Here is a 25470-nt window from a genome sequence, read left to right on the forward strand (position 1 = left end):
CAAGCAAGTGAGTGAGAGGGAGAGAAAATAAAAAACTGGTGTAGATAACGTTGATGCCATGGGATGCTTGTTTTTATTTTGGCAGAAAAAGAAATCCAAAAAGCGAGAGAGAGAGAGAGAAAGGAAATAAAAACTGGTGTAGGTATTGTTCGCCATGAAAAGAAATGCAAAAAGTGAGTGAGATAGAATTGAGAAGAATATATATAAAACTCTGCAGATTAAGGACTATCCACTTATTTAGTGTTTCCTTTTCAAATTAAATGTTTTTAACTCTTTTTCAAAGTGTTTTTTAACATGTTTTATTAATTATTTGCTCTTTATATATATATATATATATATATATATATATATATATATATATATATATATATAGATAGATAGATAGAGAGAGAGAGAGAAAACAAAAACTGTTGTAGATAATGTTGATGCCATGAAATGTTTATTGTTTGTTCTTCGGCATAAAAAGAACATCACACGGCAAACAATATCTATCTCTCTCTCCCTTTCTCCCCCTCACGCTCTGTATATATTCTTCCCAACTCTTTCTCTCTCACTCACTTTCTCTCTCTCATAGTCAAAAACCTATGCAGACAAGATAAGTATCATGATTGAAATCTAGCTAATTGTAGGAAAATATGTAAGTAATTTAAATCGCCCACATTTGACTAAATGTAAAAAAAGTTTAAAAAAAAAAAAAAAAAAAAAAAAAACGCCCGCTAGAAAACAAAATAAATTTTTTTAAAATAGCATTGTGTAAGGTTCGCTAAACCACTCCAAAATCGAAAAATAAATGATAGTACCTGTACATATTTTTTATTTTTACAGGGTTTTTTTTTTTTTTCAGGGAGGGAGATAGTGGCGTATTGTTAATGTGTGCATAGTTAAGTGTAAGGTTATCAATATTGAATTTTTTGTTTATGAGCGGTTATGTTTGTATTTGGTTTGGGATTGATATGTAGTTTGCTTGAAGCATTGTGTGGGCTAGGTATGTAGTAGAGATTTAGAAGGCTGTCACAATGCGAGGAATGAATTATAGTCGTTGTTGGTAAGAGAAGACGAGAACAAGTGGCGATTTACAAATCAATAAGTACATACATATATTTTATATATACATATATTTATTCAGTTGTATTGGTAAAATGACTTACTTGTTATGTCTGCGACAAATTCCATTATTAATTTCGGAAAATTTCCCTTTTCAAATGGTTGGCATAACAGGTCGATTCAAAGCGTACTAGATGATGGAGCGGAAGTTGGGTAGCTATGTGGGGTCTCGGAGCAAATGTGAATAGGGGATTTATGTATGGTATGATTAGGTAATTAACATGTTTATAATTTTATTTATTTCTATTTATTTGTCTTTTTTTTTTGTAATAACTTGTGAGCTTTTTTAATTTTGTATGTTCTGTATTTTGTTGTCTTTATCATTATTACTATTATTTATTTTATTTTTATTTTTTTCTGCTGATATGTGAGGTGTTTATCTATGTTTATCTGGGTCACGTAAGTCGCTAGTGGGCTGTGTCCAGTCAACTATTGAAGGATAGAGTAGGGGGGAGGGATGTGAGAGAGGAGGTCTTGTCTTTTGTCAACCTAAAAATATCAGACGAAGGAGCCGTCATTACTAAATTCTACCAAAAACCAGCCAGCCGAAGTATATTTATACACTACAAGTCTGCCCTCCCTACTAAGGCCATCATCGGATATGCTAGGAATGAGATAACCTGCATCCAAAGCAAATGCAGCAAGCCAAAAGACAAGACAGAATGCACAAAACGGTTCCACCAGGTCCTACAGACAAACGGATACCCCATCACTGTCATTAAACACCTTTGGAACACGAGAAAACATGTAAGAGGCTTCCCCACTAATACTTGCTTCCTTAAAATGCCCCATCTCAGCGACAAGATCACAACGGCTATCCGCAGGGCTATCAGAAGAGAGGGTCTCAATATGCAACTAACCCACTCTGGGCCATCCCTTAGACAGAAACTCTCTAAACACAGGCACAGCGAGGACCCACAACCATGCACATTAACAAATTGCCCCGTATACCCCGCAACCATCTGCCACCGTACACACATAGTATACAGACTAGAATGCTCTGCCTGCGGAAAATTCTACGTTGGCAGCACCATGAGACCTCTACGCATAAGAGTCAAGGAACACACACAAACACAAGCATCATCATTCCGCAAACACCTCAACATCTGCAGAAACACTAATACATCTATTAAAGTCGATATTTTAACCACAGAACGCAATTCTTCCTACTCCTGGCAACACTAACCTAAACACCCAGCTGCCGACCAGGAGTGCATCACCCCGCACCCCACCTCTCTCACATCCCACCCCTACTCTATCCTTCAATAGTTGACCAGACACAGCCCACTAGCGACTTATGTGACCCAGATAAACATAGACACCTCACATATCAGCAGAAAAAATAAATAATAGTAATAATGATAAAGACAACAAAATACAGAACATACAAAATTTAAAAAAGCTCACGCTAAAGCAACAAGTTATTACAAAAAAAAAAGACAAATGAATAGAAATAAATAAAATTATAAACATGTTAATTACCTAATAATACCATACATAAATCCCCTACTCACATTTGCTCCGAGGCCCCACCCAACTTCCGCTCCATCATCTAGTACGCTTTGAATCGACCTGTTATGCCAACCATTTGAAAAGGGAAATTTTCCGAAATTAATAATGGAATATGTCGCAGACATAACAAGTAAGGCATTTTACCAATACAACTGAATAAATATATGTATATATAAAATATATGTATGTACTTGTTGATTTGTAAATCGCCACTTGTTCTCGTCTTCTCTTACCAACAACGACTATAAGTATTTGGTTGATTTTTTAAAAATGATTGCCTCTTGTAGAGAGTGCCACCCTATTTGAAAAGTTCTGGAAAATTCGTTTATGTATTAAGAGATATATTCTGGAATAATCAGATTTTCAGCTCTCAGCCAATGTGATTGGGTGAAATTTGAAAAAGAACTTTTGAATCAGAAAATGGAAAGATTATGTTATGTCTACGAGTTTATGATCCAGTTATGAAGGGTGCAAGCACAATATCTGTGAAATGTGTATATTTCCTCCTGGCCTTGACTGGGGCAGTAGGAGAACTTAATATTTAAGTAGATAAATAAAAACAACTTCCTCTAAAGATGCTGCAATTGTGATGGCGTTGCTCCTAGGACAAAATATAGGATTTTATTATAATGAGTCTAAAATGTCATTCTGAAGTTACATAACATACTGACTAATAGTCTAGACATGATAAATTTGTATGTAGCATCTGCTGTTGCAAACCTATGGTACTTTGGTCCAGAGAGGAATTTCTACAATCAGAATATTATATATATATATATATATATATATATATATATATATATGCGTATGGACGTGGCTCAGGGGCTAAGGAATAGACGTAAAGAGTTGTATGTTTTGGTTTCGATTCTAGCTGATAGCACCCAAATCATATATTTTTTTTAGTTTTGATTTCACTACTATATATTAGGTTTAATAGAATAATCGATAGAGAATTGTGTCTATAATAATAAATATGTAATCTCATATATAAGTGTATCTTATGACCGGGCATTATGCTAGTTTAATAATAAAATTATAACTCGACAAAATAGGTTTTTGATGGAAGGAAAGAAAAAGCTGTTCACAATATCAGCAGGCAGAGTTTTACAGTGAGTGAAGACTTACATGTCGAATGGAGAAAAAGGGAACTGAGGTCTAATGTGTAAGTGGGACGGATCATTTTACAAATAAGTTTTGGTGAATTTACTTTTGTAATTATTTTTTTAAATAGGATTTTTAGAATTTACTTAATTTTATGCTGCTGCATTATTTTAAACTATTTGATTAACAATAAATTGAAAAAATATCCAAGTTACATTGATGTGAGACACGTGAAATTGCCTCATAATACTATTAATATAGAGACAGCTAGGTTATGTTAACATTTGCAGTAGGTGTAACAGCTTTGTGTGGTGTCTGTATCTTATGGTGTTATTGGATAAATATACCTTTACCTACTATATCTCATTGGAGTCATCCTTAAATGATTTTAGCATATTACTTTTACAATATGGAGAAGTGGATTTTTTTTACAATGTTATTTCTGTTATCAATTTTCTTTTATTTTCAACAAAGATTTTGAAAGTTAAATTATATCATAGTATCATTTAATCATGAAACTATCAATTGAAGCAAATTCTTATGAAAGTATAATTTTTTTAAGAAAATGTTTTCATCTATAAAATTATTATATGCATAAAGTAACCAAAACTTTCGATCATTTATAAATTATGATTTACTAAAAAAATTTTAAAGCCAGAAATGAGTTTATTCTATAAAGGGCTGTTTGCTTTTTTCAAAAGTCGATGTTGCAATTGTAAGAAATTGATGACTAAACATGATTAAATTTGTGATCATTTTTGCATTAATTATAAATCCCTTACCATAACAAAGGTCCATATAAAATTTCAGTCAGATTGGCTTGGTAGTTTCTGAGAAAAGTGAATAAATGTAGTATTTTGGTTACTAATCCCTATTAATCCCTAACTGTACATTGAACGAATCCATAATACTTAGTTTGTTGCACCTTATCATAACAAAGGTTCATACAAAATTTCAACCAGATCACTCGAGCATTTACAAGATGGAATGGACAGACAGGCTAATTTCCTTAGTGTATTATTACATAAACTAGACTTTATAGCTTGTTAAAAACTGGCAGTTATAGTTGGTTGCCTTAGAATGACTGTTCTATGCCAAATTGATGGTTGAATGTAGTTAAATTTGTGCACATTTTTTAATTAAATACTAATTCCTGTTAATTCATAACTGTGCATCGAACGGATACCATAATACTTAATCCTGCACCTTATAACAAAAGTCTATACAAAACTTCAGCAGTTCAGCCCAGTAGTTTTCGAAAAATTTTCTAAAGTACATATTGTATTGTGGTGATTAATGCCTATTAATCAATAACTGTATCAAATGGATATCATAACACTTAGTTTGCTGCACTTTATCATAACGATTCATACAAAATTTCAGTTAGATTGCATCAGTAGTTTCCTAGAAAAACTGAAACAGACAGACAAAGAGAAATATAATATAGTTAATATTGTAGCTTTTACTTAAATAACAGTCACTTTATCCATATGTTGTGAAAAGCACCTTCATCCAAAGTAGAACTTTAAGTGGAGTTAGCAAGTTTTTTGTGACTGCAAATCCATAGCGGTAATCATTTATAATAAGAGTTGTCTATTATTACATGAGAAATTATAAGACAATAAATTGTTAAAGGCATTGCTTTCACTCTGTTTCATTGAACTAATCACACAATGGAAGGATAAGTCGCTGTACTAGCTGTATTCCACAGTTCACTTCCAGTATGTATGCATTCAGACACAAATGTATCTGTCTGAAAGATTTATTTTTTTCACAAAATAATTCATTTATTTTGGTTTTTCTGTTTATAACACTTCTAAATATCTTTTTTGTTTTGTTTAAGTTGTTTTGTTTAAGATTAAAAACTTTTTTTGGTGAGGATGCAAAAACCATGAAGTAGAAACAAGGGTCGTAATTGGAAAAATATTGGGAAGCGCCGATTTCAACAAAGAAAATTCGTCTGTCATTTGCAATTCAGAACAGCGTTATTGATAGATTTGAGAACTAAAAGAGTTTCATAGAAAAGTGAGTTCATGCATAAGTATAAATTCATTAATAATAGATTTTTACTCATCAATCATCCACGACACGGGGAAGAAAAAAAACATGATTGCATAAACGTCACACTTCGAACACAACTTGCATTTCAAATGTTTCATTTATATGCAATCTTATCTTTCATCTCTGGAGAGTCTACATACATAGCAGATTTATGTTTTTTTATTTTTTTTATTAACTGTCTGGTTGATTGAATCTTTATGTTTCTAAAACATTAGCAAGATCATAACGTTTAAGAGTCACAGTATCTGATGTTGATCATTGCAAACTTGAATTATGCACAATGCAATTAAGTACTAAGTTACCATTTGATATGCTTGTTGCCAGATTTCATCTAGAGAGGAAAAAGCAGATTGCTATTCACTTTCCAATTCATCAGAATAACAGTTCAGAATATTTAAGTGGACACCTCCGACAGTAAACTTATCAATTACACTGATGAATAATTTTTAACATCGTTTCTGCCAGAGTTCGATTTTGTACTTGATTTAAACTAAAATTGTCTGACTTCAAAACTGCGCCTACTTTACTTCTGGAAGTTAGTTTTCTTTATCACCTACTCTTTGAATTAGAGTTAGATTATAAGTGATAGGATTGGTCAGCTGACTGCTTTTATCATTTTAATATTATCAGAAATATAGGATGGGAAAAGGTTAAGCTAATTATTATCTATATTATATTTCTCTTTGTCTGTCTGTTTCAATTTTCTCAGAAACTACCAAGCTGATATAACAAAAATTTTATATGGAATTTTGTTACAATAGAATATAGCAAACTAAGTATTATAGCATCCATTTGATGCACAATTAAGCATTAATATGAACTAATAGGGATTAGTATTTAATGCAAAACATGGCACACATTTAATCTTTAATTTGGCAAATAAGCCAATGAGCTATAATTGTTTCCAGTGTAATGGGTTAAATAGTATATATAGTCGTCTATATATATAAAAAAATTCACGATAGTTCAAAGAGAAATGCAGTAATTATAGTGAAAAAATTATTTCTTACATTGCTGTGACATTTAACCACATCTTCATAAACTTTTTTTTCTTGCGGATGAAAAGTAATTGGTAAGGAGTAACTGTTTCCCGGATTTAAAGTAATTTGCTTTGGATACAAAGTGGTGAAATATTTCGATTCAGGAATTCTGGAAGAACAAACAAAAAAATGTATTTTACATAGTGAAAATTTGCAAGAAATAAATGAAAATAGATTCAATCTGAAAAATCACAGAAACAACTTTTTTTAAATAGAAAACCACTTTTATGTCAATTCTTTACTCTTTAATTATAGTACAGTCAATTAAAAAGCAGATATTTTTCAATGAAAATTATCAATGCTAAGTACAAATGAATAACTTTTCATAAAATTAGATTTTTACAAATTGACAAATTTTTCGTTTATGATCGTCATCATATTTAAAATAGACATCAAACCGAAAATGAAAAATTGTTTTAATTAAAAATAAAATGTTGCTATGAAAAGTCATTCTCTTTATATATAGCATCTATTTTCAAAAACATTTCAAAATCATTAAATAACATGAAATCCCACAAAAATAGAGTATATTATAATTATATGCATGCAAATATTTACAAAACCATCACTTTAAGTATTAAAATTCAACTGGATTAGCCAATAGTAAAAAAAAATAAATATGGGCATGGTTCATTATTAGATTTTAAAGTTCATAAATAAATTATATCCTTTTAATTATATATATATATATATATATTAATTTCTATTATTTAGTGATAATTATATATACTGAAGGTAATCTCCCCCTGGGAGCTAAGAAAAATTTTCTTCCTTCAAACTGAATAGTTGCTCCACATATAGGCATGTATACAAATACATGCATATAGATATACACAAATATAAATACATAGACATACATTAATATTCATTTACTTACTTAATATAGATAAAATAGTTATCTACAAACATGTTTTGCCATATCTACAACTCATCAGTATGGTTGACTATACCAGGGATCGATCCATCAACTGCAGAATATGTTTGCATGCATATATATATATATATATATATATATATATATATATATATACATACATACACACACACTAATGGGATCTATGTTCTAGAGCTGTGTCTAGGAAATGAAATAACATGATATCCCACAACAATAAACAGGATATATTCTAATATGGGATGAAGCACGTCTCAATACTTGAAAAGGTTATCAGTTATGTCCAAAAGTTTATTTTAAAATAGCATTTTTTTTTAATCCTTTCACTTTTCTCTTTACTTTTTATTTCAACAATCAATTAATCTTAAATATAAAATAACGCTGATTTTTCTTGCTACTACAGTTTCAATAGGAACTTAATAAATACTTCCAAAACTCATCTTTCACTGCACTTCCTAAAGTCCTATGCATACATTTCATCCCTTCTCTCCTTACCCTCTCTACTTCACCCCCATCCTCCTCATTCCTTCATCTAAAAGGCTTCCCTCATCCCTTCTCAACAAGAAAGCTGACCGGCAGTTCACCAAGTATCAATCTCATATTAGAAGCTATTCGTCCAGCACATTGCTTTTAAAAATCATCTCTTGGAATGTTCTGCCATCCAGACCATTGATTTTCAAGGTCCATTGCACCATAGACATGCATATATAATTCCATCACCCATGGGAATATATGCAATGGATTGGTATATCCATCCAATATCTGATATACTATGTCAACACTAAAAAAGAATCTGGATTACTTATACAAAATAGCATTCAACACACCAATGAATACGGCTGCCCTGTATACCTTTCGGAATATCAATAAGGAGCAACCATGCATTTTGTTATATGGGATTACTGCTTTCTCCCCTGGACCAATATTCTACCTACTTGGAAATAAAACCCCGGAGGATATTATACTCCTTCCGATAATGGACTACCCAGGTTGTATGAAATTCCCTCTTCCAATAATTATTTTCATATAACTATCATTCACCACCCAACAAAACTATTTTCAATATTTGTGCTGAAAAACAAAATACGTGCCTTTTACAGCTGAACATTTTGCTAACTGCATTTCATTTCCTCTGATTATATGAGCCATTATTGAAAATCCATGGATTAAGGAAATTAATATAACCCCTTCTTTATATATTCCTTTTGTCAAACAATAAATTCTTAACTCAAATATCATCATCATGTTCTGTCCTTCGTGTCAGAAGACAACTTCCTGTGAACCATCATTCTCCACTTGTCACGGTCGCGACTGAGGGTCTGCCAGCTTCCAGTAGGGATCAACCTGTCCTTTAGATTTCGTTTGACGGTGTCACAAAACCTGAGCTTAAGTCTGCCTATGCCTCGTACCCCATCCTCCAGTTGTGAAAACAGTATCTGTTTTGGTAGTTAGGAGTTCTCCATTCTGTTCCGGATGAGCAAGTCATACATGCTTGGGAGGTTGGCTTGTGATAGGATCTCCCTGTTGCTGACAAAGTCATACCACTTGACATTTAAAATCTACCGGAGGGGTCTCATCATATAGGTGTTGAACTTGCGGGCTACCAGTTTGTACACTGGCCAAGTTTCTGCACTGTATAAGATTGGACGAGAGGACGATGGCGCGGTACACCAAGCATTTAGTTCTGAAAGTCAGGTCTTTATTTTGCCAGACCTTCTGTTTGTCGAAATCTCCTCATCCATTTTGTTGTTGTTCATGACTGTGGTCCCTAGGTATTTGAATTTGCTGACATTGTAAAGCTCCTGGTCCTGAATTTTAATTGACTGACTTGTTACTGGTGATCCAGGGGATTGTTGGTACATCATTTCGGTTTTCTTGATATTAATCTTCAATCCGAAGGCCTTGGCTGATCCTGCGAAGCGAGTTATTATGTCCTGAGCATCTTCGTGACTATGCGCTACAAATGCGGTGTTATCAGCAAATATGAGCTCTCGTACGAGTATCTTTGTTGTTCTATTTGCAGATTTGTATGCATTGACATTGAAAAGGTCTCTCAGCCTAGATCGTATAAAAACACTCTTATCACAATTTCTAAAGGCATGCCGAAGCACAACTGGCAGGTAGAGTGAGAAGAGGGTTGGAGCGAGGACGCAGCCCTGTCTGACACCATTCTGCACGTCAAACGGATTGGAGAGCTCGTCCTTCAGCTTAACTATGGCTTTCCTGCCTGAATGAAGGGCTCTGACAAGCTGGTGAAGTGTGCAGGAAAGTCAAGCTTCAGCAAGACTTGCTTTGATCCACCGTGTCGAAAGCCTTCATAAAATCCACAAAGATCATGTACAGCTCCATATTTTGCTCCACACAATTTTCCTGGATCTGTTTGAGTGAGAAGATCATATCCGCTGTGCCTGTTTGCACGGAATCCACATTGTGCCTCAGGTAGCAAGGTTTCAGCATGCACTGTAAGCCTTTTCAGGAGAACACGAGAAAACACTTTCTCAGGGACTGAGAGCAGTGATATACCCCTGTAGTTACCGCACAGCTTGCGATCTCCCTTTTTGAATATGGTCACTAGCTGTGCGTCTTTCCAATCCTGAGGGACAGTTGCAGTGGTCCAGGCACTCTGTATGATTGTGCAGAGAGTGCTAAGTAGTTTTTGTCGTCCTCGCTTGATGATCTCAGGGTATATGCCATCAGACCCAGCTTATTTGCCATCCTGTAACATCAGCACTGCTTTGCAGATTTCATCCGAGTCAGGGCATCTGTCCATCCAGTGCTGTGTCGGGAACTGCTCCAGGTTGATAATTGCTCATTTGTCAATGTCTGGCATCTCGTTTAGCAATGTTTTGAAATGCTCAGTCCATCATTTTAGAAGCTCGCATTTGTCAGTGAGAAGAGTGGAATTGTCGCTTGCAAGTAGTTGATCGGGATGGCTCACATGTGGGCCCCAGACTGCTTTCATACTCCCATAGAAACCCTTCATGTCATTGGTGTCAGTCAGAATCTGTAGTTCAGCAGCCTTAGCCATCCACCAACTGTTCTTAAGTTCCCTACATCTGCTCTGGAGCTTGCTGTTTGCCTTAGCGTACTTTGCTTTGATGGATCTAGTGCTCCTGAACAACAGTGAACTTCTTGCAGCGTTTCTCTTGTTGATGAGTTGCTTGATTTCTTCGCAGTTCTCATCAAACCAGTCCTCATGGCGTTTCCCGACCAGCCCGAGGCACTCTTTGGATGTTTCAGAAACAGCTTCAGCCAATCTGAGTTTACATCTCCGGTTGGTTCAGCAAGTCTCTCATTGAAAGTATTCATCAGCTCTTCTCTTACATCTTGACGTTTCAAGCCGTTGACATCCAGCTTCTTGGGGGGGGGGTCTTTATCTTTATTTTGCGTCTCAGTTTGAATCTCGCTTGTGTCTGGATCATAATATAGTCAGTGTTGCAGTTTGCTCCCCTCATTGCTCTCGTGTCCAGGATATCTGGGAGGTCATGTTGACAAGTGATGACAAAGTGAATGAGATGCCAATGTTTACTTCTAGGGTGCATCCAGGAGTTCCTGTGAACAGGCTTGTGTTTAAAGAAGGTGTTGGTGATGCAAAGCTGATGCTCAGTGCAAAGTGAAAGGAGGAGCTCCCCATTTGAGTTGACTTTCCCGCATCTATACTTCCCTAGTGCTCTTGGCCAGGTGATATAATCCTGTCCTATCCTGGCGTTAAAGTCTCCCATGAGTATGATCTTATCCGGTTTTGGTACGGATGCAAGTGTACTGTCTAACTGATGGTAGAATATATCAATAGTTTCCTGAGAGTTTGTCATAGTCGAAGCATATATAGCTATCAGGGTACACCAATGGTCTTCTGATAAAGGTAGCCCGAGTGTCATCAGCCTGTCATTTATCATATGGGGCACTTCTATCAGTTTCGTCACTAGCTTGTTTTTGATGGCTAGTCCAACACCAGACGACTCGCTTCTCTCACTAGAGGCCTTGCCACTCCAGTAAGTGGTGTAGCCTGACTCTCTAATAGAACCGCTCTCTTTGAACCTGACTTCACTCAAGGCAGCAATATTGATGTCATATTTTTCTAATTCGCATGATATAATTGCACTTCTTTCTGGTCTTGCCGAATCAGACCTGTCAAGCATCGTTCGTATGTTCCACGATGCAAACTTGAAGTTGGGTGTATTGTGGGCCTTATTATTCTGGGCAACGCCCTGCCAGTATGAGTTCTTTTTCGAATATATGTGTCTATATTTTGATTTTCAGAATTTAAATGTAACAACTAAATTTACATATTGCTCTATTCTTAAATATTGAGCTTTTCCTTTTTGGCTAGGATCACCCTGAAAGTATTACCTCTAGTAATATCTATCAGGATTTTTCATCGGATTTTAATCTGTGTCTTATCTCGCTTATATATATATAATATAAAAATACAATCCCCCTCTATCTATAAATATGATGCATATGCAGTAATTTTGTATTTTACAGAACTTGCTAAATAGTTACTTTATTATTTAATTATCCATTTGGAGCAAATTAATTATTCTATACTATCATGGAATCTCTTCAGTTAATCTCTTTTCCTGTGCAACACCAGGACATTTTTATTTTAACGTGTGTATTTGTATTTGAGAAATATAAACATGCAATTCCAAGTCTTTTTTTGTTGTCAATGATAGATGTATTGATTCCAGATAACTGCTCACCTAATTAAAAAAATCAAATGCTTAAATATTTTCCCTTTGTTAGTCAAAATATGAGAGAAACGAGAGATATTGCAACATACAAGACAGAAAATACTGAATAAATGAAAAAAAAAAAAAAACATTTCTGACATATGTACAAAAACAGATGTAACATTTACATCTACATCTTTCAGGATTTCAAACATGCTCAAGTACCAGTCTCATCGAAATAGGTGAATAGAAAGGTTACAATTTTAGCAGAATCAATCTAGTATTAAAAAATTTTAGATGAATCTTGCTTCATCTTCCCCAAAGCTCTCAAATTGGGACCCTCACCATCGGATGGAGTGCTTTTTCACATATCCGAATGTCATTAAATGAAGAGTGTTTTTTAAATTTTTTTTTAATAACACTTGGAAATAACTTTGCTGAATATCATTTTAAGCATTTTCTCATTAATAAGCAAGTTTTGTCAGAAAATATTATTTTAGAGTGAATTATTTCATTTCTGAAAATATTTTCACCCAAAATACAAATTTATGCAGGATATAACTTTCTAGTTGATCTGATAATTATTTCTGTGGTTCCAGAGATTTTCAGCTTCTTAGATTTATTTTAATATTTTTTTTTATTGTATTTTGCTTTGTCCAATGAAAACAAGGCAAAAATAATTTGAAACCGATAGATTGAATGCTATTTTTAACTCACAGGAAGTATTAAAAAGTTATGGCAAGTTAAAGCGAAGTAGAGAATAAGTTCAAACAGTTCCTATAAACAGGAATTATTGTAAATCATCTGCAAAGTGAAAGAAAGTAAATTACATTAATACTTCAAATTAAACAATTCAAATGATAAAATATTACGTTAAGTTTAGCCGAATTATGGATGTAAACAAAAAAATTTCGTTAAAATAAAATTGGAATAATTTTTAAATGTTCATTGTTTTTCATAACACCATTATTAGAATAATTCAGCTTTTTACAACAAGTACAAAAAATTTGAACATTTTTCTATGAATGAAAATTTATTATACTTATTTTGGTAATGTGATAATAATTTTTAATTTCAATGTCAAATATTAGTTTCTTCTTCTTCCTCCAATGAAATAATTTCCTTTGGAAATTAGTTTAAGAAAAATAGCTGGAAAGTTATGGGGTTAAGGACATGTATTGCTTGGAGAAAAGTGACAGGAAAAATTAAACGAGCTGGCTTGGTTCTAATGACGACACAGAAAGATTAAGTCTGGACATTATAGGGAAATATGTGAAGAACAGGAGGCTTTGATGGTATGGACACCTTTAAAGAATTGATAAAGGTTCTTGGGTTACTAGATATAGACCAGTTAAGATAGCAGGTCCAGTTACCTTATGGTAAGACCAAGAGAAATATCGGAGGAAGTGATTAAAATGGACCTTAAAAAAAGAAGCAATTTATGTTAATTTGGGAGTCAGTTTTTTAAAGCAGTTAAATGCATGTAAAACAGATATGAAACTAAGGATAATGATAGACAATGTTATTGTATTCATAAAAACTATAGAAAGTAGGATAATACAAATATAATAAAACCAGTAAGAATACTGAAGTTATACTTCCCCATTTTACCTACCATTTTTTAAAACGAAAATATTCAACTGAAGATGCTTTGTAAATATTAAAAAAGCCTTCCTTTTTCCAAAAAATATGTCATACTAAAAAGCCGAAAAAGATTTTCAGAATTTTTATGGTGAAAATCATTGACAAAACGTTATTTATCTTTTTAAGGATTACGCTCTGGATACAAAAGACTAGGAAAAAAATCTACATACAATTTTTCAATGGACGTCCGAGACTACTAATGCAGAGATTCATTTCATCGGTTATCAGGCTGAGAAAAAAAGATACAATGGCTTAAAAACAAAATTCCATTAATGCAGGAAGGATTGTGTATTCTAAGATTATTTTTTTTTCATTTAAAAACAAAAAAAAAATATTTAAAAAAAAAAATCACTGCATCTTTTAAAAATATATTGATAAAAAATTATGAAAAATATACTTAAAGAACACATAAGAATTCTTTTATGTGTAAAATCTCAACTGTACATTTCGTATATCTATTCAGAATATATTTCATTGAATTTGCTTTCAAGCTTAGCATGGCTTATTTGTACTTCTTTTCTAACTTCCTTAATTTATTTTATATTTGACCTTTGCACTTAATCTACAAATTATTGCTTTAGTACGGTGGTTGAATACTGATATCAACTTCAAATGGAGAGACGCTTTACAAGTAGTTACTAAATTTCCGAGTGTCAAATTTGAGTAAAAAAATAAGTTGTGAAAGATTCAATCACATCACAACTTTATTCGTTAGTTTTCATACTGAACAGTAACTCAACGAATGCAACATCATTTTTCAGTTAAAAACTTTCATCTGTATAGTTGTGGCATAGGCATGGTATGGTATGGTATGGTAAGAAAAAGCAATCTCTTGGACAAATAATATCGAAAATTAAAAAGAAAAAAAGGTCAATTATTTCAAATAAAAATGCCGTTTTCTTTAAAAGAGTGAGTAATGTAAAAATCTTTGCCATGACACTAAATCTTAAACATGTCTGAGCAAATGCGAATTTCTAACTTTTTAAATAGATAAATTTACAATGGGATAACGTTGTTAGAACCTTAGGCCGATGGATAGGGTGCTCACTTACTGTCTTTTGCTTTGCGAGTTCATGTCCGGCACACTTCATTTTTTTTTTAATTATTTTTGCTTACAAAATTTTGCTTTTGGTTTCGAGCCGATGCCACCAAAGTCTTATTTTTAATTTTTTTTTTTCCGACCGGGCAGCCCCCCCCCTTTCTGCTGTTGCAATATTTCCCCCCCCCCCGACGGTGGAGTGGGGGGACAACGTCGGGCGTCCCCATTGTCAAATTTCCCCCCCCCACCTCCACCCTGCTGTCACAATTTATCATATTTAAATGGATTTTACCATCAGACAATGGTCCCCCTCCAACCGTTGTCACAATTTTTTGTTACATCCCCTTCCCCCCACTGTCACAATTTTTTTTGACCAGGTAACAGGCCCCCCTCTCCCCTACGTCCTCACTGTCACAATAATTTATCATATTAAAGTGGATCTTAAGACCTGGCAGCGCCCCCCCCCCCTCAAGCTTTGTCACAATTTTTTTTTTTACGACCAGGCAACGCCCCCCACAAGCTGTAGAAAGACATTGGGAATTACCAAAGGGACCGCATGAACGTTGCCAACATCCTAACTGAAAGTCTTTTTGTAGAGCAAACTGGATTTGAACTTGGAACAAGTTCGTATTGTTAAATACTAAACCAGTCACTTCAAGATTTATTGCTGAGCTAAGCTATTAAGTGGATTAACATCGACTTTGTTTTCCTTTCCCTATGCAAAACTCAGTCATGTTCAGCAAAGTCAATATTAATTTTTCTTTACAAAATAACTGAACCAAACACCATGAGTAAATATTTGAAGATGTAACGAACTTCAAGCATAAAGCATTTTAGCAAAATTACCGGATTTCGCATTAAAGACTCCAAAAAGGGTTGATATACCATAAAACCAATCTTATCACCAATTGTACTATGGAACAGAACTTAAACATAGTGTATCGAGTTATCAGTGCTAGCCAACATCCACTCCATCACCAACAAGAATACCTAAAATCACATTGAATTCATTCTAATATCTAGTTCCAACGAAATAATACCAAATAAAGCCAAAGACAAAGAACAGAATAATACATTTCACAATGTTTCCTTCAATATTTTTTTTTCAATTCCATATTTATATAACTTGTAAAATTTGCAATGCCGAAATGAATTAAAATGTTTTATATGAAACAAGAAAATCGCTTAATTCTTTAAGTAGGAAAATTGGTTAGAAAATTATCTAAAAAAAAAAAAAAAAAATTGAAAGAAAAATATTACGAAATGGAGAATAAAAGGGGTTGAAAAACATTAAAAGAATTTTGAGTCTCAAAGTAGATTGGCAGCTAATTTATTTGGTATTTGCTTATACATTGCATTCATCTAGAATAATAAATATAAAAAAAGGAAAAACAAGTATTCTAAAATTATTGCATGAGCCAATACATTATTGATATTATGTTTGTGCCTATTTATTCATGCTAAAATGCATGTGTAAGCATTAATATTGCAAATAAAAAATAATGTTTACCTATCTAACCAAACATACACATCGAATAGATAAGTGTGCCTTTATCACTGTAAATTTTTGCTTAAAAAAATATGGAAAAAAAAAAAAGAAACAGGGTGGGTATCAATATTGTTTGGTGATTTATTCCTTTTTTTTATTATTGAACATCTTATGAAACTAATTTTCTTTACAAACCTCACAAGAGACTAAATGGAGACGAATTCTTTTTTTACAGAAATAACTCAGATATTTTATGGCATATCAAGTGTTTTCGTTTTATTGCTGAATCAAGTCATTTTAAGTTTTTTTTACACTTCAATTTCTTAATAACTCCAAATGTATTTACACGAGTTATTTATGATGTAAATCTATGTACACGCAAACATATTTTCATGATGTTTATTTCCGTGAGTTATTCATGTAAGTTAATGTATATGCAACCGGATGATTTTTCAAGACATACACGGCCTCTCTGATGCAATTCCAAGATGAGTATAATAGCTGATAACACCACACTATTCGCAACATGTGAGCAGATCGAACACAAGCATATCCAAGACTATAGCTGAATCCTTAGAAAATGACCTTAAATGAATGGTTACATTTAATGCTACCAAAACAAAACTCTTTCTTTTAACAGTTATAAGAACCATTCACTCTTTAAGAGCTCGACCTTTTAACTTATGGGCTTAACATTCATATGAAACAAGCATTGGAATAAATACATAGAAGATACTGCCAAGTCTGCTGCAAAGGTGAGCTCCCTTTACCAGGTTAGAAAGCTTCTAGTATGTAGCAGTATCCTATATCTCTACAAAGTCACCATTCTTCCATGCATAAAGTATTGTTGTCACATTTGGGCTGATGCTCCAAACACTCATCTGTCCCTTCTTGAAGAAGGGGGGGGGGGAGAAAAAAAAGAGTCTGCAACCTAATAGGCCAGCACTATATATAATGGTCTAGTCCCTGTCTTATCACTGTAATATGGCATGTGTTTGCTTGTTTTACAAATACTTCCGCTTACCACACTTGTACATCCTCTCAATGTAAATATCAATGATCAACAAAACCAGCAATAAAATCCCACCCCTTCACAGTAGAGGTCTTCAGATGCCAGAAAACTTTCTACTCTAATCACTTCATTCCTTGGACCACTTGTCTTTGGAATTCCCTCCTGATACTCCAACTGTATTAATATGTCGAATTTAAATGTAATGTGAACAAATATTTTGCTACACAACTCCTAAACTAAGATAATTTTGGCACCCAATCACAGTAACCCCTGATGCCTTAGTGCCAACTACGAATTACACAGGACATCTATCCAGTCAGGGCTGACGGAACAAGAACATGATAGCTTTTTAAGTAAATAAAGGGTCCCATTCAAAAATCCATGCAAATTCCCAAGTTCAACAGAAACATTCCAGAGTTCGACAAGATACACCTGAAGAAGACCGTGAAAATGGTGCTCAAAATGAAAACAATAGTCCAAAAACGCCAAATAACATGAATAGCCAATATGCTTGTTTGGGGTGAAACAAAAAGTACAGGACTGATTCTGTTTAAGACATAAATAGAAGGGTGTGGCCACAGAAGAATGAACAAAATATTGTTAGAAGTTGATTTAAAATAAAAGTGGGGTGCAAGCAACAAACAAGACAAGGAGAGATGCTTGGAAATGACACTATAGGGAATACAGATTTTTTTATTTACAGGAGCATCACAACTTAAGGTCTGAAGGCCACTCAAGGATAAGGAGTAATGAATGTACAGTGCTAACTGACAACAGTTTAGTGATCGTCAGTAGTGGAAAGTGGGTAGAATTTGATTATTTAACAGGATGGCTCAACAAATATTTGTTTACATTGGACTTGGAGAATCATATTTTAGTCAGCTGAGAAACTGGCCAGTGGGACAGTGTTCCACACGAGACGTTCTAAGAAAAAAGCCTTGTTTATGGAATTTGCCTTTAGATTTAAGCGCAGATAGAGAGTGGGGGAAATTGATGATAGTGGTTGTAGGAGGACAAGTGCTTTTTGTAGAAGTTTGGCAATGGGGCAGATAGAGATTGAATCTCAAATGAGCACTTGCTCTGAAAATAACTGTAGTGCAGAGAAAAGTTTGCAACATCTCTTCTGTGGGAAAGAGGTTGCAGGGAGGAGAAAAGAGCATCAACTATTAGGTTTTGAAACTGGTTTTAAACTTTGGCAAGGTAGGATAGGGTGCTCCGAGCAGCTCATTCCCAGATCTAGCAATAGTACCCCATTTTATGATGTATTTTCTACAGGCAGAGGATTGCGTCAGGAGTGAGATACCTTGGAAACAGGAGAATGATGCAAATATTTTTTCAGTGACCTTAGCAATAGATTTGATGTGTCTTCCATTTAAAGTTCAGAGTAAAGGTCTGACCCAGAAGCTTATCGAAGCAGGGAGATTAATTGAACAGTAAATAAGTCAGATAAGCATAGATGAAATGCAGTTTAGTTTTATTCCTGAGGAAAAGTACCATTGATGCTATATTTATCCTGACACAAATGCAAAAAAGTATCTTGATAAAAAGAGCTTATATTTTGCTTTTGTGGATTTGGAAAAAAGTTTTTGATAGAATGTGAAAAGATGTTTCCTCATGGGTTTTGCATAAATCAAGGACAAGCATATGGTTGGTGAAATTTGTTCAAGTAATGCATTCAAAGTTGTATTAAACTTAATGCATTTAGTGTCCGATTTAATGTTAATCAAATATTAAATTGCATTAAATATAATTTTTTTTAAATAAAGATACAATTATTAAAAACTAGGAATTATTTTCGTATCAGATTGGTTTCATAATCACTGTTTGTTTTTTTTGTGCAAAAATAGTTACTTCCACGGTAGCCATAGTTTCTCCAAATGGTGTGAAATATAGAACAGTGCAACGTATACAAGTTGGCTTAATTGCAATAATTTGTCAATGTGCTGGTTTTAAGATGAGAAGAAGATGCATACATATGACACGACTATATGCACAAGTAAATAAACACATTGAAAATTCTGACTTCCATCTTTCAGCATTCTCTACCAATAACTATGTCTGAATTATCAATGAATACTATCATATAAGAATGTGATCTAATACAAGATAAAATATTCATTGAATAAAATGTGCAGACACAGAAATGTTTTTTTTTCTAATGTTCCATTAAATAAAAGATTGTCAAATACTTGTGAATTCAATTCTCATTAAAAGGTTGCTTGTCTGGTTTTATAGTATGTCAATATATCATTATGATAAAATTATATGATGAAACCTTATGTTTGGTCTATGATTGGATTAATTCGTTTCACAGGCATATATTTGTAAACAAATACTTTGTAAATGATAGCTTCTATTTAAGGAGTTTCAGTATCATGGCTAAGACATTAAAAATACAAAAACAATCACAATGTAGGTATTGAAGTAAAAGAAAACTGTAGATTACTTTTGCAAAAAAAAAATGAAACATGCAGATGCTTACAATATTAATTAACAATCCTTTTTTCTTACTAAAGTATATATAATTAGATGAATGGCGCTTAGTATCGAAAACATAATACAATAATGATGATTCATTTAGTGTGGACTATTATCCTCAACTTTTCTTAGTTGTTTCACACCGTTTCAGCCAACTATTCCTCTGGCCTTCGTCAGGTGGTAACCGCGACGGGATAGGAACTCCAAATATCCTAACTGCATTCTCAGCAATTACTGCCATCCATAGAAGTTGTCATCTCACAACATTTTTGGCCAAGTAAGCCTCTGACGTGATGAGTGGTGAGACGACAACTTCTATGGATGACAGTAATTGCTGAGAATGCAGTTAGGAGATTTGGAGTTCCTATCCCGTCGTGGTTACCACCTGACGAAGGCCAAAGGAATAGTTGGCTGAAATGTCATAAAGCAACAACTAAGAAAAGATGAGGATAATAGTCCGCAGTAAATAAATTAATAAATAGTACTCATCTCAATAATAAATTCCAATTAAATAATAAATAATGATGATGTTTATTATTTCTTTGATCATAAAAAAAGTAATTTAAAAGTCACTTCCCAACACACAAATATATATATAAATTATTTTTATACCTAGACACAAATGTTTCATGCTTTTGCAATCATCAGTGTAGGAAGTGACAATTACTATTGGTCGAGAGATTCGAACCCAGCTACAAAGTCACATTTGACTCCATTTAATAAGCCGTTACCTTCAGACCACAAACAAGTGCCACGAAAATTAAGTTGTTGCAGACAACAGTAAACAGTTGAGAGTTCAAACGAGTGGAAATTGTGAACGTTGCATAAACGCTAGTTGACTGCTTTTTGTTTTTATTTTCCAGACAGTGCTCTACTTTTATACTCTTATAGCAGCTAATAATAAACTAGCATTACATTTAAGCAGAAACATGTAATAATATAATTATTATTGGTAAAATATAACAATTTAATAATATCGAGCAAAAATATAACTCACACTTCAACAATAACTAAATAATTTTCTGCGAATCTATTACAATGAACATCCCATAATTTACTAGATTCCTGGCAAAAAACACTCCAATCATGTTATAAATATTTTTTTTTCTGAAGATGAAGTTTACCTCTAAATTTAAAGAACATCAATAACAATCTCGGTCAATCAAATAGAGAAAAATCTCAGTATACTTTATTTAAAAATGTGTGTTTCATTCTTTTAAGAATGACATTTTCAAATTGATTACTTTAGAAAGATTGCATGTTAACTAATAGTTAATTGAAAACTATTGAAATCTTTCAATAGTAATTCATTCAGTTTAGTTGTCTCATATTCAACGGTTTTTTTTTCTACCAAACTGCATTGGCATGAACTTCGAACATAACTTCTTACATTATGCACAATGCTTGAAGCAAACTATATATATATATATATATATATATATATATATATATATATTATAGAGTGTAACAGACAGGGTTAAATGAGCAAAGTCTCAGTAAAATATATTTAAAGGTGCTGTGATCGAAGTATTGCTGTTATGATAAACTCGATTAGGTGTAATTATCTAGAGCTACATAAATAGAAAGGGTGAGAGATTAATAATTGTGAAATTATCAATCAAGTTTTCATAGGAGGAAACATAACAAAATCAAATTTATATGTACGATCACTTCCGAAACGATCGTACATATAAATTTGATTTTGTTATGTTTCTTCCTTTGAAAATTGGATTGATAATTTCACAATTATTAACCTCTCATCCTTTATATATATATATATATATATATATATATATATATACACACACACTAAACATACCTGTGACCCATTAAGAGAGAGTTACTTATGCTATTCTACTTTATTTAAAGAAAAAAAAAGAATCAAACTGTGACATGTATTAAAATATTCTTCTCTTCATCCATTATGTTGAAAAGACCAGTGGTGTAATGGATGAAATACTTGGTAAAATTAAGTTGTAAGTTATACAGTGTGAGTGGCACCCAAAATTGCAAATTACTTAGGACTTATACCAAGTAATGGCTGATAGAACAAGAGCATGTTATCCCATGGATTAAAGGGTTCTGTTCGAAATTCCGTGCAGATTTCCCCGAGTTTAACAGAGATATTTCCGAGTTCAACAAGATACACCCAGAGAAGGTTGGACATCACATCGGCTGAGATGTTGTGAAAATAATACTCAAGACAAAAACAGTTTGAATCATCCAAATAATCTAAATACATAATTGACCTTATTTTGTTTCCTACCAATGTAATCAACTATTAAAGGTGCATGCAGTGAACATGGAAATAAAATGTAAAGATCAAAAACAAATTTGTTTCTGAAAACGTAAGAATAGATTATGATTGAATTAATTCTGTGTCTTTGTAACTGATTTGTTTTTACAAGAATTTCTGTGAGAGAGTTAATGTTTGTGTGTGTGTATGAAATGGTAATGTGAAAAAGGAAAGAGATGGTGAGTTGCTATTGCGAGGCCTGAATGGATTATACATAGAATATTCTGTCTTCTTTGATAGATCAAACCAACTGCTGATATTCTGCTTATGATAAAAAGAACGAGAACCAAAGTTTTTTTTATATTCATGGAAAAGTTTTCAGATTTGTCAAATAATAATTTTTTAATGTAATTAATTTTTCCAATGTAAACCGGGTGGAATGCACAGATATCACGCATACATGAATGCATTTTCATCAACAGACTCCTATTATCGAATGTGCTAACTTCTAGGTAGTTTGACAAGCAAGTAATAAGTTATAAAGCCAAGAACTAATATTGAGTTTGTTGCCAGACAATTCAATAAAACCAAAAATGAGGAAAAGAAAAAACGAAAATGAAAATATTATTGAAAAAGTTATATTAGGCAAGACACTTAAGACACAGGAAAACATATGGAAATAAAATGATGAATATTGCTTTCTGCATAACATTATTCCTAAATGAAAAATAAAAAAAAAAAGCTTTGTATATGCGCCTGACAATAAATTCTTGTTCCCATAGCTTTTGGCTTGGAATAAAGTGAAATATCCGTTCTGATACAATTTTTTCTCTTCTTGAAAACAGTGAAAAATCCTTCTACAGAGGCAATTTTTATTTTTGTTCCAATCCAGTGTGCCCCTTTTTAAATAACTGGATTTTTTTAACACTAGAAACTGACTTTGTGTTTAATTTTGCCCTCGTGGAGAGATAAGTAAATAGAGATTATCATAAGTAAATGCCAGACAGAATTCAAAACCATGCATAAAGTTAATAGAGTACTAAAAATTACTTTAATTAGGAAAAAATTATAGCAGTTTTAATTAGACAGATGATAATACTTGTCAGCCTTTAGTTATCCATTTCAAAAGTTTCCAAATCACCATTTGAAATTTTGATGAAAGCTTGATATTTTTAACCATACAGGAAGATATACCCCACCCCTAATAAATTTTTGAATGAAACATCCTCATCCAGTCAGGGGTTATGACACTTTAAAATGTGTCATTCTTTTTTTAATAGACACAAAACTAAAACCGTTTATGGCTTGAAGGAGAACATATTTGCTTTTCCAAGAAAGATGGAATGCTGAAAAATGCTACCTTTTAGTATTTTTATGTGTTTTTTCTCCAGAATTCGGAACTGGTATTTAATTTCAATTAAACCAATAATTACATTTTAAAGAAGTCAACATTTTTTAGTTCTTCATATCATTATATTTACACTAATTGAAATTTATACATCACGGCTACCAAGAGAGTAGGCTAGTGAACATGACAGCGTGACGTCACTTCCTGATCAACTTGTAGGTATAGAAAGTTTCCAGTGTTCAACCACGTGGTCATGCTAACAGGCATAAAAAATATAGTTGTGTTACTGAACGTCCATGTATGTTCTTCTAAAGAGAAAGAACAATTCTCCATTTAGATAATTATTATAATTGCACATTGGGATAATTTTAATCTAATAAAATATAGTAAGTTAATTCGTTTTTGAACTTTTATTTTTATCAGAAAAAGTCGAATATTTCATTTCATTTTTTTTTTTTCTGCAAATCAAACAATTTTTATATAATATTTCAGTCCGTTCTTTTAATAATAAATAAAACTTTTCACTGAGTATTTCCAAATATTTTAAAGTTAGCATTTTTCATGACAGTTTTTGGGGGTTTTTTTTAACGATCGATGAATTTTCAATATTTTAGCACTGGGCGTAATTTATTTCTTTGAAATATATTTAAAACTACAAGTTTTTGTTTTTTTATAACATTTTAACTAAATAATTTACATGACTGAAGTGGGAAATGAAATAGGACATTTTTTATTTTGTCCCGAGATATACGAACTACACAAATTAATTAAAAATTCATTAACTAATCAGTTTTAATTAGTTTTGATATGAACTAAAAATAAAGAGTACATTAAATAAAAATAAATATTTTCTTGTTTTATCTTATAAACAGATGTTGTTCGTAGCATGCTGAAATATTATTTAGAAAGCTATTTTTAACGGGGGGGGGTCTTTCCAACTATTCTGCACTTTCATCTAACAATTTAATGAAAAAAGAGAGGGGCGGGGTTATTATACACATAGATTTGAAAAAAATTGTCAAAAAACAAATATATAACAAATATATATTATCAAAGGCAAGACAAATTACTTTTCTATCTAACTAGATAAGTTTAGTGTTTTTATTTAATGTAAAATGTTTATTCGGTTCGAAAAACATGCAGTGTTTATCGATATATTTGAAAAAGACAAATGGCGGCGATCTCGCTGTTGAATACATTAAGTTTGGGAAAATAAGTTCAAACTAAAAAAAACTGTACAAAATACTGTTAGAAACTCACTCAATATATGTTACCATGACATAGGCTGACATATATTGAGTGTGTTTCTAATATTATTTTGTAATACAAACCCTTAAATTTTAATGGTACCTTTTTAGGGAGGAGGGTTTGTTTTACTATACAGATTCTAAAAACTATACAAAATAATAAGCATGTTACATTAAATAAAAACACTAAAAACATATCCAGTTAGGTAGAAAAGTAACTTATCTTGCCTTTGATAACATTTATTTGTTATGTATTTGTTTTTTGACAACTTTTTCGAATCTATATGTACAGTAATGCAAACCCAAACAATGTAATTCAACTTGGAAATACAATAAGGGGCACTCGGGATAGGAACAAAAATAATTTCAGTCATAAAAGGTTTCTCCTCCACCGACCGAGGACAGAAAAGGTGAAGTGTAGCATTAAAACAGATACTACACTGTGATCTTGTTCCGAAGACCTAGAAATGTTTGTGTTTAATGTTTCTTTAATTGTTTGTTCCCTAAATTCATAATTCAGTTTTATTATTAGATTGTATATTGCTTTAAAATTACGTAATTTTACATAATATTTATATTTTATATTGAAAAAAG

General features: G+C 32.7%; 1 protein-coding gene across 1 annotated transcript in view; it reads right to left on the bottom strand.

Annotated features, from left to right (window-relative positions):
• The window catches only part of LOC145292193 (cilia- and flagella-associated protein 65-like), a 2765874-nt gene that overhangs the window by 2640780 nt on the left and 99624 nt on the right, over positions 1 to 25470 (bottom strand). Inside the window, exon 3 of the mRNA XM_080138498.1 lies at positions 6789 to 6927. Coding sequence (XP_079994624.1) covers positions 6789 to 6927 — 139 coding nt within the window. The remainder of the gene's footprint in view (positions 1 to 6788; positions 6928 to 25470) is intronic.

This window comes from Euprymna scolopes, chromosome 13 (assembly GCF_053919585.1).
Source record: "Euprymna scolopes isolate OS-2025 chromosome 13, ASM5391958v1, whole genome shotgun sequence".
Taxonomy (NCBI): Eukaryota; Metazoa; Mollusca; class Cephalopoda; order Sepiida; family Sepiolidae; genus Euprymna; species Euprymna scolopes.